This window comes from Naegleria lovaniensis, assembly GCF_003324165.1.
Source record: "Naegleria lovaniensis strain ATCC 30569 chromosome Unknown tig018, whole genome shotgun sequence".
NCBI lineage: Eukaryota > Heterolobosea > Eutetramitea > Acrasida > Naegleriidae > Naegleria > Naegleria lovaniensis.
Window position 1 is genome coordinate 66,768 of NW_025407839.1, and position 12,645 is coordinate 79,412.

The 12,645-nt window shown below is 37.2% G+C and overlaps 6 protein-coding genes across 6 annotated transcripts; 3 read left to right on the forward strand and 3 right to left on the reverse strand.

The window, feature by feature from the left end:
* Positions 1 to 14: 14 nt before the first annotated feature.
* On the reverse strand, positions 15 to 473 carry C9374_002909 (uncharacterized protein; the record flags this gene model as incomplete). The annotated part of the gene is made up of 1 exon (XM_044692378.1): positions 15 to 473. One exon carries the CDS (start codon positions 471 to 473, stop codon positions 15 to 17), a length of 459 nt encoding a protein of 152 aa, XP_044549753.1.
* Positions 474 to 924: 451 nt separating this feature from the next.
* C9374_002910 (uncharacterized protein) lies at positions 925 to 7,096 on the forward strand (the record flags this gene model as incomplete). Its single annotated transcript, XM_044692380.1, has 6 exons — positions 925 to 1,911; positions 2,030 to 3,101; positions 3,180 to 5,158; positions 5,199 to 5,220; positions 5,413 to 5,424; positions 5,658 to 7,096. 6 exons carry the CDS (start codon positions 925 to 927, stop codon positions 7,094 to 7,096), a joined length of 5,511 nt encoding a protein of 1,836 aa, XP_044549754.1.
* A 101-nt stretch (positions 7,097 to 7,197) lies between these two features.
* Positions 7,198 to 8,524, forward strand: C9374_002911 (uncharacterized protein; the record flags this gene model as incomplete). Its single annotated transcript, XM_044692381.1, has 3 exons — positions 7,198 to 7,644; positions 7,750 to 7,954; positions 8,100 to 8,524. 3 exons carry the CDS (start codon positions 7,198 to 7,200, stop codon positions 8,522 to 8,524), a joined length of 1,077 nt encoding a protein of 358 aa, XP_044549755.1.
* A 103-nt stretch (positions 8,525 to 8,627) lies between these two features.
* On the reverse strand, positions 8,628 to 9,664 carry C9374_002912 (uncharacterized protein; the record flags this gene model as incomplete). The annotated part of the gene is made up of 2 exons (XM_044692382.1): positions 8,628 to 9,464; positions 9,518 to 9,664. The coding sequence occupies 2 exons, from the start codon at positions 9,662 to 9,664 to the stop codon at positions 8,628 to 8,630; spliced, it is 984 nt and encodes a 327-aa protein (XP_044549756.1).
* A 170-nt stretch (positions 9,665 to 9,834) lies between these two features.
* C9374_002913 (uncharacterized protein) lies at positions 9,835 to 11,356 on the reverse strand (the record flags this gene model as incomplete). The annotated part of the gene is made up of 2 exons (XM_044692383.1): positions 9,835 to 10,801; positions 10,887 to 11,356. 2 exons carry the CDS (start codon positions 11,354 to 11,356, stop codon positions 9,835 to 9,837), a joined length of 1,437 nt encoding a protein of 478 aa, XP_044549757.1.
* A 367-nt stretch (positions 11,357 to 11,723) lies between these two features.
* On the forward strand, positions 11,724 to 12,629 carry C9374_002914 (uncharacterized protein; the record flags this gene model as incomplete). The annotated part of the gene is made up of 1 exon (XM_044692384.1): positions 11,724 to 12,629. The coding sequence occupies one exon, from the start codon at positions 11,724 to 11,726 to the stop codon at positions 12,627 to 12,629; it is 906 nt and encodes a 301-aa protein (XP_044549758.1).
* Positions 12,630 to 12,645: the final 16 nt, after the last annotated feature.

Sequence of the window (12,645 nt, forward strand, 5' to 3'; positions counted from 1 at the left end):
TAATTTCAAAAACTCTAGAACGTAAATTGACTTTCAAAATCTTGTTCCATCATTTGATCTTGAGTCGAGATCACTTTGAGAATTGTTTTCCGACTTGTTTCCTGTAATTCACCTCCGAGAAATATTTCATCCAAAATAAAGTAAGCCTTATGGAAATTCAATATCAAATCCAACTCGCAAACATTTCCAAAATATTTATCCAAAATTTCAACAAAGTGATGAATCATTTCCATCATCATCAATTCATTATCTTCCTTATCAATACAAGCTACAAAATATAATGATGCATATCGTTTGAAAACTAATTTATGTTCCTTAAAGTCCAGAAAATTACTCAACTTGGATGGTCTTCCGACCACCATATGAGCAACGTCTTTGACAATACGAGCTCGTTCATTTTGTGAGTAGGTAGAGAACCATTTGGCGAGACGAACTTTTGATTGTCGGGAAATGAGTAAAATAAAGTGGATCATTTGTTGTGTGTGATGGTGGTGGTGGTATTCAAGGGAGATCAAGACGTACGAAATTCAGTTTAAAATATAATTATAATGTGATGATGATGAGTGGATGTTGTTGAAGTATTTTTTTTGTAATGATAGAGTGACGCAATCAACACACCAACAAACCCCACGATGAATCTTTAACACACAAGTTCTCCAGTTTTCAATGTTGAACAATCGATTGGTTGAGCAAGCACAGAATCCTCTCAAGGAAGATTCAGTTCTTCCAGTAATTGTGACGCCTGTGAATATACAAAGATGGTTTTTGATTTCGTTACTGTTCGTGGAGGAAAGATATCTTTTTGTATTATGTAACAAGTCGATAGTCGGCTACAACGGCGATCTTTCTTGACGCAACTCCCAATAATTCCCAAATATCATTTTGTTTAAATCCACAAAAAATTGGAAATTCATCAAAAAAAAAATGTTGCAACGAACTTGCGAGGTCGAAACATCATCTCCGAACCACGCGACATCATCTTCCAACACAACATCATCATCGAGTACATCACTCCTCAACAAGCGAATTTCAGCACCTGGTTCATCCCGACAATCACTTCTCGCTTCTCAACAATGCATTTTCTTTTTGGGATGTCCCTTCTTGGGAAAGACCTCGCACTATGAAAGTATTTATGAATTGAAGGGGTTTGAGAGGATTAGTTTTGAAACGGATCGGAATAAGAACATTTCGAGAATGTTTGATCTTCTCTCACAAAATAGAAAGATTGTCATTGATGACGAAAAAACCATGTCATCTTCCGAAGCTCGAAAAAAACTTGTTGAAAAAATCAAAACGGATCAACCACAATGCTCAATAGAATGCATTACATTTTACCCTAAATATGGAGATTTACAAATTGAAATTGCTAAAATATTTCATTTATGCGAATATTTTGAATTGAACAATTTTGAAATGAATGAACGATTTGAATCACTCAATCAATTTTTAAAAGAAATTGTCACTTCACGAGAGGAAGAAAATTCAAGCACCTCATCAATTCTCACTCATCCAGCACCAGATGAGGGCTTTGGAAAAATTTCCAGTCAAGAGCTACCGCTTTTTGTCAACAGAAGGGAATCAGATTTTTGTTATCAATCGCTAATTATTGATGCATGCTCTTCTAATTTATTCACCTACGATTCTAAAAAGCGAAAGGTGCAATTTAAAAATCCCTCAGTGATAAGAAGTCAATTGTTAAAGTGGTCAGAAACGTTTCATGAACCTAGAGTAATTTTCATTTTTAAAGACAAGGAAAGTTTTCGAGTCTCCCTTAACATTCCTGCGAACCATGTCAACTCCCTCAACGTCATGCATTTATTAAGAGATACCATCGTTGACCTAGGCCTACCATTTCCAATTTATTATTGTACTGATAGTGAGAGTAGAAATTTAGTTCACATATTTTGCCAGGTATGTTGTGAAAATAATAATTCATTACATTGGATTAACATTTTGATTACGTGTTGACATTTTCACATTCTTTACCATTGCGTGAATGACATACATTTCGTTCGACACTTCTCCACAGATATTCTACATGTATTCAATAAGAATGGAAGAATCGTTATTTGTGACCGATCTTCCACTACAAGACATACCCAATGACATTTTTCGAATTTTCTCTAAATTACATGTCACAGACCACTCCACATTGTTCGCTGACGAGCAACACCATGACTTTCAAACACTGCTCTCATCACCTCCTCAAAATCACAACTTACCAGCCATTACTCTTCAATTTTTACCCAACTCTAAATCAGTGGATGCACCAAAATCTAGAAGGTATCCACTCCTTAATCAACTCAATGACAATGAAAATGTCACAGACCAACCCTATTTTGAATATCAAAAAAGAGGAATGCAACACGGAATTGTGTTACCAAGAAATTTTATTTCATATTTTGAGTATAAAGAAGACTTTTTTGAGCATGAAATATTGATAACCACCATAATGGAGGATGATGAAAATGCAGAATATGCTGATCAAAGAAAAGCCATTCTTTTTGGTGATGAAGATTTGGATAAAATGATGCAAGATGAGGACGATACGGAATCACAAGATGCCCTTGCAAAGTTACAATATTTGAGAGAGCTACGAAAGAAGAGTGATGAGAAGACAGAAGTAACAACAGCCGCAACTATGAAGAATGAAGCCATTCCCAGTCGATCGAAAACTGATCGCGCAGTGACACAGTCTTCTTCAAAAATTAGTGAAGTTACAGATCCTTTCGGAAATAAGGGCTCCACAACAATGAAATCTCAAAGTGGCGACGGAATGGAACTATCAACGGCGTCACAAATTGAAAATGCATTTCCATCTCAAAACGTATCTTCCTCTACCGTCTACACCACTGTGGTTGATAGCTCCATACTTTCTCAACTACGCATTAACATGTCCATATTTCACATTATGAATCATTTCGGAGCTGTTTATTTTCAACGTGGGCGAGACTACAAGAACGAATATAGAATTGACAATTTCCGAACAAAGATTATCAATAATGTTGCATTTAAATTGTACAGTACATGCATAGGTTCAAGAGAAGAACCTTACAAACAAGAGAGTATTATCAAGGATGGAAAACTTTTGAAAGCAATATGTAAGTAGTATTTGAAACTATTGAAATTAATTATTCACTCGTGTATCTCGTGAATTATTCTCCATTTGTCACATCCAGGTAATTGCCCCATTGGTAGTGAAGGTCTGTGTAAGCATGTTTGTGCTCAAATATTAGCATTCAGAGAAAAAGAGCAATACACGAAAGAGAAATCAGAATATCTCAATGTTTCAAAATCTGAACGAAAATTACCTCCACCAATTGCATTTACCATGTTAGAGCCCATTCTCGATGATTGGTGTGTAAAAGTCAAAGTCATCAAGAAACATAATGAAAAAACATGGGCCAATGAGAGAGGCTCAGGTCGAGTATGTGCCATTACCGTCGAAGATGAGCTCTCCTCAAAACGACTCAAGGTCATCATGTTCAATGACTTGATTAATGAATTTTACGACAAGATGGAGGAAGGAGAAATTTATTATATCAATAAGGGTCACTTGATCAAGAAAACCAATGATGACATGTATGAAATTCAGTTGTGTACCAACTCGGTTGTGAGAAATATTCATGAAGTGGGTGTGAAATTTAAAGACACTACCTCAAAGAATGCTACAGATTTTAAGAAAATATTTAATGAGGTCGTTGAAATGCCACATCAGCACGGTATTCAATTTGAAGAGTTTAAACCATCAACATCATTGTCAACAACAGCAGCATCAAACATGCCACAGAACTCTACATCTTCTTCATCATTCATTGCTCCATCTCCAGAAAAGAAGAGAAAACATATGGATGCTATGAATGAAAATACTGCTGGATCACACATGACAAACCATGATGATATTCTTGAGAACGAACAGATTTCAAAACCAGCATTGCAACTTGCACCTAATGAATCGCCAAGTAAGAAGAAAAAACAAAATGCTTCTCCATCGATCGACACTCGTTTCGAGCATATCCTTAATGGACTACCTACACAAGAGAGTCAACATTCCATCATTGCTTCTCAACCCATACTTGCCAATTCGTTATTTCATCCATCACACCATTCAGTACCCAGTCAACAATCTTCATCTTCGAATGAGAGTCAACGAAGCAAGAGTAGTGTGGGTACTGTGATTGCACCAACTCTTGTTGTTGATAAGAGTCGATCTTCACCCGAAGCGCTTTCTCCTGTCCTGTTCACAGGAATTGGAATGAAATATCAACCACCACACACCTCTCCAACACTTACCTTATGTGACCACTCAGAAGAAGAAGAAGATTCACAACATCCATGTGAACTTGTTGACATTTCACGTGAAACAGCACCAGAAGTGACGTTATCTTCAACCAGCAACAACAGTCATGAAATTGCAATTTCGATGGTCAACCCTAAGAACAATCCATCTCAAAATACTACCACAGAGAATATCATTAGTAGCACCACCACAACAAATGGTAACAACACAACTTGCGGCAATTCACCGCTCTCCTCGACCACTCCCAAAGGAGTTTTCTTTTTCGTTGATGAAGAAGAGGATACAAATTCACATATTAGTAGTAGCACATCTTTACTGCAAGACATTTTCTTCACGCCTCATAAATCAAAATTGGCATCAGAAGCTTCATCTCATCGAAGTATGGACTTTTTCTCTGGGCGTGCATTAGCTTCACCTCCACTCCTTTCAGATGCCAATGTTGAGGAAATCATTTCGAGTACGGATAACATGTTGCAACCACAAGAAGCACCACAAGAGGAACGTCCAAAAAGTCCACATTCATTAAGCCAGCACAATAAGCCACCTGTGGTCGAAGTGGTATATCTGAGTGACAATGATGGTGTGGAAATTTTGGAGCATGCCACACCTCAAAAAAGGAACAAGAAATCCACAAGAAGAAGCATCACATCATTGACCTCTTCTCCGGGCATAATGTTGGAAGAAGAGATCACACCACGATCAACAACAAGCGCTGCTAATTCCACACCACTACTCACCACTCCACCTCTCGCTAACTTGACTCTATCGACGCCTCCACAACAACCATCGTCGAGCTCGAGTACATTGTCCTCCTCAGCCACAAGCTCTTCCTCCTCCACTTTGAAAACTCCAAAGAAAGTAAGCTTGAAATTTTTGTTGGATAACAATGACATGTCAGATCTGTAACAAGGATCAACGCAGTCAATAATTGAATTATTGCAGCATCTCGAATATAAGGCGAATACACAAAGAGTAGTTGGACTTTGCAGATCCAATTTTAAAAATAACATGATATTCAACGTTCCTGTTAGTAAAGAAGTGGCCTTTTGGAATTGCATGTTTGATGAAAACTGCACAATTTTATTTTTCGTTTTGAAAAAAAAATACACAAGCACTCGCAGAAGGTTTGTCATTTTAGTTTTTACGAAATTGACTCAAAGGCTTTCATTATCCAAAACTTCTCTCGTTATCCAATTAATTTTTTTGTTAATCTTGACTTTGATTACGCTTGGGGGCTTCCTACTCCGTAAATCCATTATTGAATTTTTATTGGTTTATCATCATCATCACGGATTTTTCATCACCCCAAATCACCACATTTCTACGACTCTACGGCTGCTCTTATCATCAACAATAGTAACAATGCTCGATATTAATTTATTCAGAGAATACAAGGGCGGTAATCCAGAGATTATTAGAGAATCTCAACGAAGAAGATTTGCCGATGTTACTCTTGTTGATAAAGTCATTGAATTGGACGAAGTGTGGAGAGTTACTCTTGGTAAATTGAATCATATTAAGAGCTTCACTGGAATTATCAGCAAGGAAGTTGGCAATCGAATGAAAAACAAGGTCCCACTCGGTGATGATTTGGACTTGCCAAAGGAAGTCACTGATGACATCCACGCTCTCTTCACAAAGGAGGCCCTCGAACAAGGATCTTTGGCAAAACTCAACACCAACCAACTTAAAAAGCTCTCTACACACATTACCGAGGTTCATATCAAGAATGCCGAAGAGGAAGTGAAACAAAAAGAAAGAGAGCGAGACAATGTTTTGCTTCAAATTGGTAATATTGTTCACGAAACTGTTGTTGTCAGCGATAATGAGGATAACAATGGTATTGTGAGATTGGTTGGTAATCCACGACCAAAAGTTGATGAACAGACCGGATACACATGTCTCAAACATATTGATATTATGAGAAAATTAGGAGGATTGGCCACCGAAGAAGGTACTCAAGTAGGTGGTGGAAGAGGTTACTTTTTACTCGGAGATTTGGTCAGAATGAATTTGGCTCTTCAAAATTATGCCATTGACTTTTTGTCTAATAAGGGATACACTCCAATTTATACGCCATTCTTTATGACTAAGGAACAAATGAAGAAGGTAGCTCAATTGTCTCAATTCGATGAAGAATTATACTCTGTCACAGGAGAAGGTGAGGACAAGTATTTAATTGCCACTTCTGAACAACCAATTGCTGCTTTCCACTTGGAGAAGCGTTTTGATGAGAGTGAGCTTCCACTCAAGTATTGTGGCTTGTCCACATGTTTCAGAAAGGAAGTTGGTGCTCATGGAAAGGACACTACAGGTATTTTCCGTGTTCACCAATTCGAAAAGATTGAACAATTTGTTGTAACCTCTCCAAAGGACAACAAGAGTTGGGAAATGTTCGAAGAAATGATTGGAAATTCTGAAGCTTTCTATCAATCTCTTGGAATTCCATACAGAGTTGTGAATATTGTCAGCGGTGCTTTGAACAATGCTGCTGCCAAGAAATTCGACTTGGAGGCTTGGTTCCCAGGAGCTGATCCAGGCAATGAATACAGAGAATTAGTTTCTTGCTCTAACTGTACTGATTACCAAACCAGAAGACTCGAAGTCAAGTATGGCAAGAGTAAGAAGCAAGGTGGTGAGGTTGAGTATTGCCACATGTTGAACTCGACATTGACTGCAACCTCTAGAACACTTTGTTGTATTGTGGAAAACTATCAAACACCAGAAGGAGTGAACGTACCTGAAGTTTTGCAACCTTACATGGGTGGCACTAAATTCATCAAGTTCAAGAATTAATCCATGATACTATGAATCTTGTTGGATGTATTAAAAATTTGAACTTCTTTTTCATGCTGTTGGTGGAAAATATTTTATGATGATGAACTCACACAAAAAAAATGTTTTTCAACAACATGAATCAATCTTGTTCTCGCTGTCAATCCGAAGACACTCGAATCATCACCACAGCTCTCTATCACTGCAACACTTGCAATCTCCATTTATGTGGCTATCACGGTCAAAATCATGGCCTCTCCCATTCCGATCATCATGTGAAAAAACTCAACGCATCCTCTCCAGGAATTGTGTTTGAAAATAATTCACAGCCATCGAACTTTTTTTCAAGATCAGCAGAATCAACGACGACTCCATCCTTCTCTTGGAGCACACCAAGTAGTACATCCTTATTTTCCTCATCGTTGTCATCATCGTCTTCTTCGTCCTTGTTTTCCTCATCGTCGTCTTCTTCATTTCCGTTTTCATTTGGAGATTCCACACAACAGATTTCAACAGAAAATTCTGTGAAGAAAATCAATGAAATTACCCAAGTCAAGTTACTTCTTGTGGTGAGTATCATCTTTTATGAATGATGGACATTTCATATTGTAAAATTTCACAAATTCCACAAATTTCACAAATTACAAAATTTCACAAATTACACACATATATAGGGTGATGGAGCTGTTGGAAAATCCTTATTTGTTTCACGATTGAGAAACATTCAATTCAATACGATCGAGTACAAACCAACCATGGGAGTGGAAGTTTTTGATTTGGATTTTGAAACCATTGCTCATGGTCCAATTCGTGTCAGTATTTGGGATACGGCTGGTCAGGAGAAATTTGGAGGTCTTCGAGATGGATATTACATTTCAGGTGAGTGTGATGTGATTTTATTCGAGAAATATTAATAATAATATTATTTAATGATAAAATATAATGATATTATTATTGACCTATCGTATGATGAACACAAATTGATTTCACATGATTTGAAAATATGGTTTCACACAATATACAGGACAATGTGCATTAATCATGTATGACATGAAATATCCACAGTCGTTAAATTCTGTTCCACATTGGCATCGTGACATCTCTCGAGTATGTGCAAACATTCCAATTGCCGTATGTGCAAACAAGTCAGATTTAATGACAAATGATAACGAGGTGGAAAGTATGGAACAACGTGCTCAAATGTTGTGTGCCAGAAAACAAATGAAACGCTTTACAATTTCAGCCAAAGAGGATTCGCTTGAAAAATTGCAACAAGTGATTGAAAGTATGATTCAGGATTTGAAAAAAGATCCAACATTGAAATTTTTGAGTATTTTTAAATTGGAAACTGAGACACGCATGAAAAGTGTCTTGTATGCAAAAACACAAACTTCATTACAGACCGATGTGATCTTGTTAACTCGAGATGGTGACAATTCATATCAATAAATAAATATTTATTTTAATATTATGATACATGGTACGACCTTTTGCATAATTACACGTATAAATATATTCTAACAGTAAACGGCTGTTCCATTTAAACCTTGGCTCATTTCTTATGAGTTTTTAGCAATTCATCAGCCTCTTGTTGTGAAATTATTCTCAAGAAATTTCTGGCAACAAACCCCTTTCTAAAAGTAAAGAATTTGTCATGGCCAATATACCAAAAATAACCATAATTATTGAACAATCTAAATACTTCTCCTTTTTTCACAGTAATGGAGGTGTTGGGTAAGTCTTTTCCTGTGCTATCCTCAACAACAACCACCCATTTCTTTTCTTTTCCAAACATGGTGTCAGTATAGGTTGCTACATTTGTTGTTTCAGGACTTGATGCTTTCTCTACGGATCTAAAAATGTGACACAACTCGATTGGAATTTGTGACTTGTCAATTTTGGTACAAATACGATCATGACATCCAACATGAATATTATTCGAAGAATCGACGTATTGTTCTTGCGAAAGTCTTTTAAAATCATCCATCTCATCCTGTGTCGCTTCTCTAATTTCATGACCATTCTGTTGCAACAATCTCATCTTGTCATCATCCACGATTGGAATTTCACCAAGTGGATTCGCTCCCAACAGCACTTGTAGAGAATTCGCTTCTTCTTCATCCCTCCTGTCATCATCATCATCATTCGATTCCACTTGATATTCAGAAAATACTGGATCCAACAAGACATCCTTCAACAACCGTTGCAATCCTGAAATAAATTCCACTCGATCAATCGTTTGATCATCATTAACATCCAAAAATTGAAAAATCAAATCCAACGTTCGTTGCCTCAATGAACCACTAGCAGGCACAACAAATTCTTTAACAATCCAAAAAACAGTCTTTCCAGTACTCACAATCATTGGAGCCATTCGTTTCGTTCCAATCTTGTGCCAAATATAAAAGAATAAATCCAACAAGAACAGTTCTGATTCTTCACGGTGAGATGATTGGACTTGTCCTTGTCTAGCTTTTCAAACATTTTGGAAAATCGATTGTTTTTGGGCAATTCCGAGGCTTCATAGGAAATACCATTGGCGAGATCTTGGGAAATCTTTTTAAGAAAGGAGGAATGAGAGTTTCCCATTTTTTTTTTTGTAAAAATACATTTCCAAATTTGTTTCGTGCATTTGTTTCATGAAATTTCAAAATTTGTAGAGCTTGAGCTCTGGGAATAATTTGCAAAAAGAATACATGAATGAATACTATTGCTATTATTATTTAATAATAGTATCGTATCAGGATGTGTGATCGAAATCAATAGTCGGGTAATGAACGACGTAACATTTTCAATACATTACCTCCCATAATTTGAGAAATTTCAGTTTCTGTGAAATTTTGAGAAATGAGTGCATCCGTTAAATGTACCAAATGATCACTGGCTCCAAAGGCCTTAATCGTACCATCCCAATCACTTCCAAGAGCAATATTTTCAACTGAATTTCCTCCTAATAAATTTTTCAAATACTTGATGGAACGAGCCACTGATTCAAAACCATGTCCACAAGTGGTGTATTTGAAAAAGGCAATTCCAATAACACCTCCATGTTTAGCAATTCGTTTAGCAAAATCATCTGAAAGATTACGAGTCGTGTTGCAAATTCCTTTGAGTCCAGTATGTGAAATCATGACAGTTGTGGAAATTTCTCCTCGTTCGAGCATGTCCAATACTTCACTCATGGCCTTCTCGGATGCATGTGCCAAATCAATAATAACTTTCAAATCAGAAAGTTTTCGAACGACTTGTTTTCCAAAATCAGAGAGCCCATATTTTGTGAGGCCATGAAGTGAGCCACTGACTTGATTGTCACCAAAATGATTCAAACCAAACATTCTCACTCCCATGTCGTAGAGCTTTTGAACATTTTCGAGTTGGTGCTCCAAAACTGTAGCTCCTTCAATGGAGTACAATCCAGAAACGAGATTCTTGTTGTGAGCTCGTTTCGAGACAAACTCTTCTAAAATTTTCTTATTCTTAATAATGGTGAACAATCCCTTACTTTCTGATTGATAGTCATGTAATAATTTACTATAAGCACGAGCTCGTTGGAATGGAGAAAACCAAGCAGAGTAGTCATATAATTGACTCGCCATGAGAAATGGTAAAATATCTGTAGAATTGACATTGGTTTTCATATTGAGCGTGTGTGGAATGGAATTGACAGCTGCAAACACTTGCAATGCTTGATTTCCTCGTTGCATTTTTGAAAGTGAGACATGACCTCTGTGTTTTCATTGAACATGACATGTCGAAGTATAGCATGACCAATTGTTTTTCAAATGAAATTTAAAATTTGTAAAACACATACTTTTCCGTTGTCAAAAATCCTCCTCGATGTTTCCACATCAAAGTATCTGCATGTAAATCCGCAATGAAAGGAATATTCTGATGAATGGTCATGGCCACAGTATTCTTCAATGTGTCAGGTTGTGTGTAGATTTGATTTGAGAAGGTATCAAAAGCCCAAGGTAATGCCACAAAAAAGATGACACATGACAGGACACTCCGAATGAGAAATGATCTCACCACAGAAGTGAAACCTGCATGAGAATGTGTTGTATGTTCCAACTCTTCATCTTTTTGATCATTATCATTTCTATTCGTTGGTTGAGAAGATCTTGAAGATTTACAAAATTTAAATAAAGAAGAGACGGGAAAGAAGATTAAAAACATGCACAAAATGGTGATGAAACAGGACATGACCCAACCAATGTAATCTTCTAAAAGGCTTTCAGTGCTGAACAAGGACGAAGATTCATCTGAAACTGGCGAGGACATTTTTTTCAATATTTTAACTTTCCGAAATTAAATCTGATCTTTTCCTACTATCAATCAAAATTCCTGAAAACAAGATTTAGAATTCATAAAATCAGGACCTTGCATAATACTAGTTAGAGTTGTGTTCTAAGATTTTTAGGCCAAATAATCCCAATATTTTTAGATTTGTTGATAGAGAAAAAATTCACCCAAGTTGCACATTCTCCTCTCTCTCTAATACCAGCACACTGAACGCGTTCGGGATTGTTCCAAACAACAACAATTACTACTATACCAAAACACCACTGATCGGATTGTTTAGAGCTCGAGTTTTTTCATCATTTGAAGAACCATCATCTCGTTGCAACTCCTTTCCGAATCAGAGAAAATGATCACATCCAATACAGGATCTTCTCCAACGGTTAGCCTCTCTGCTACCAATAGTACCACCAACACGACCACCACTACCACGACGAACCATTCTCCTATTAAACCCAATCCTTCACCCAACAAGAAGATCATGATGAAACCGACGATCACTACTCCTCCACCTCCTCCTTCTCCGTGTCTGATGAGTCAATTCCCAACCACATCGTCATCATTGGGATCAAGTCCTCTCAACACCAATTCCCTAGTGCACTCTTCTTCTCCTTTCAACAAACCACCACTGCAACAACAACCACCGATTCCTCATCATCAACCGTTTTTTCCATTTCACATTCCACCCATGCACCCATTTCCAGGAAATCCAATCATGACTAACACATCCTCTTCTTCCTACTCAACCGTAAATTCATTAATTCCTCCAAATCCAATGATGATGGGAATTTACCCTCCTTCTTCATCTTCGTTCATGATGTCACCACCTGGGATGCCAAATCAACATGTTCCGATGAACATGATGGTAGGACATCATCCCTCTCCACTACATCATAATCCATTTACCTCTCCAATGATGACTAGTCTTCCTCAAGGAATTCCTATAACCACAAGCTCTGGAACACCACAAGAGACTGCACCAACCATGTCAAACTCAAACACCACAACATCTCCTCCACATGTCACCTCTAGTACACCACAAGCAACTACTACTAAGAAGACCAAATCTTCATCATCATCAAGAAAAAAGAAAAAAACAGCCCAAGCACGGAGAAAAAACCAAGCCCACCAAAAAGAAAAATACCCCACACCAGTCAATCCATTCATACTCATATTATTTCCTATTTATTTGAGATTGGACTATCAGATAGTGCAAAAACGTTGGAAAATGACCTCAATAATCCTCAACTCTTAAATGTGACAAATACATC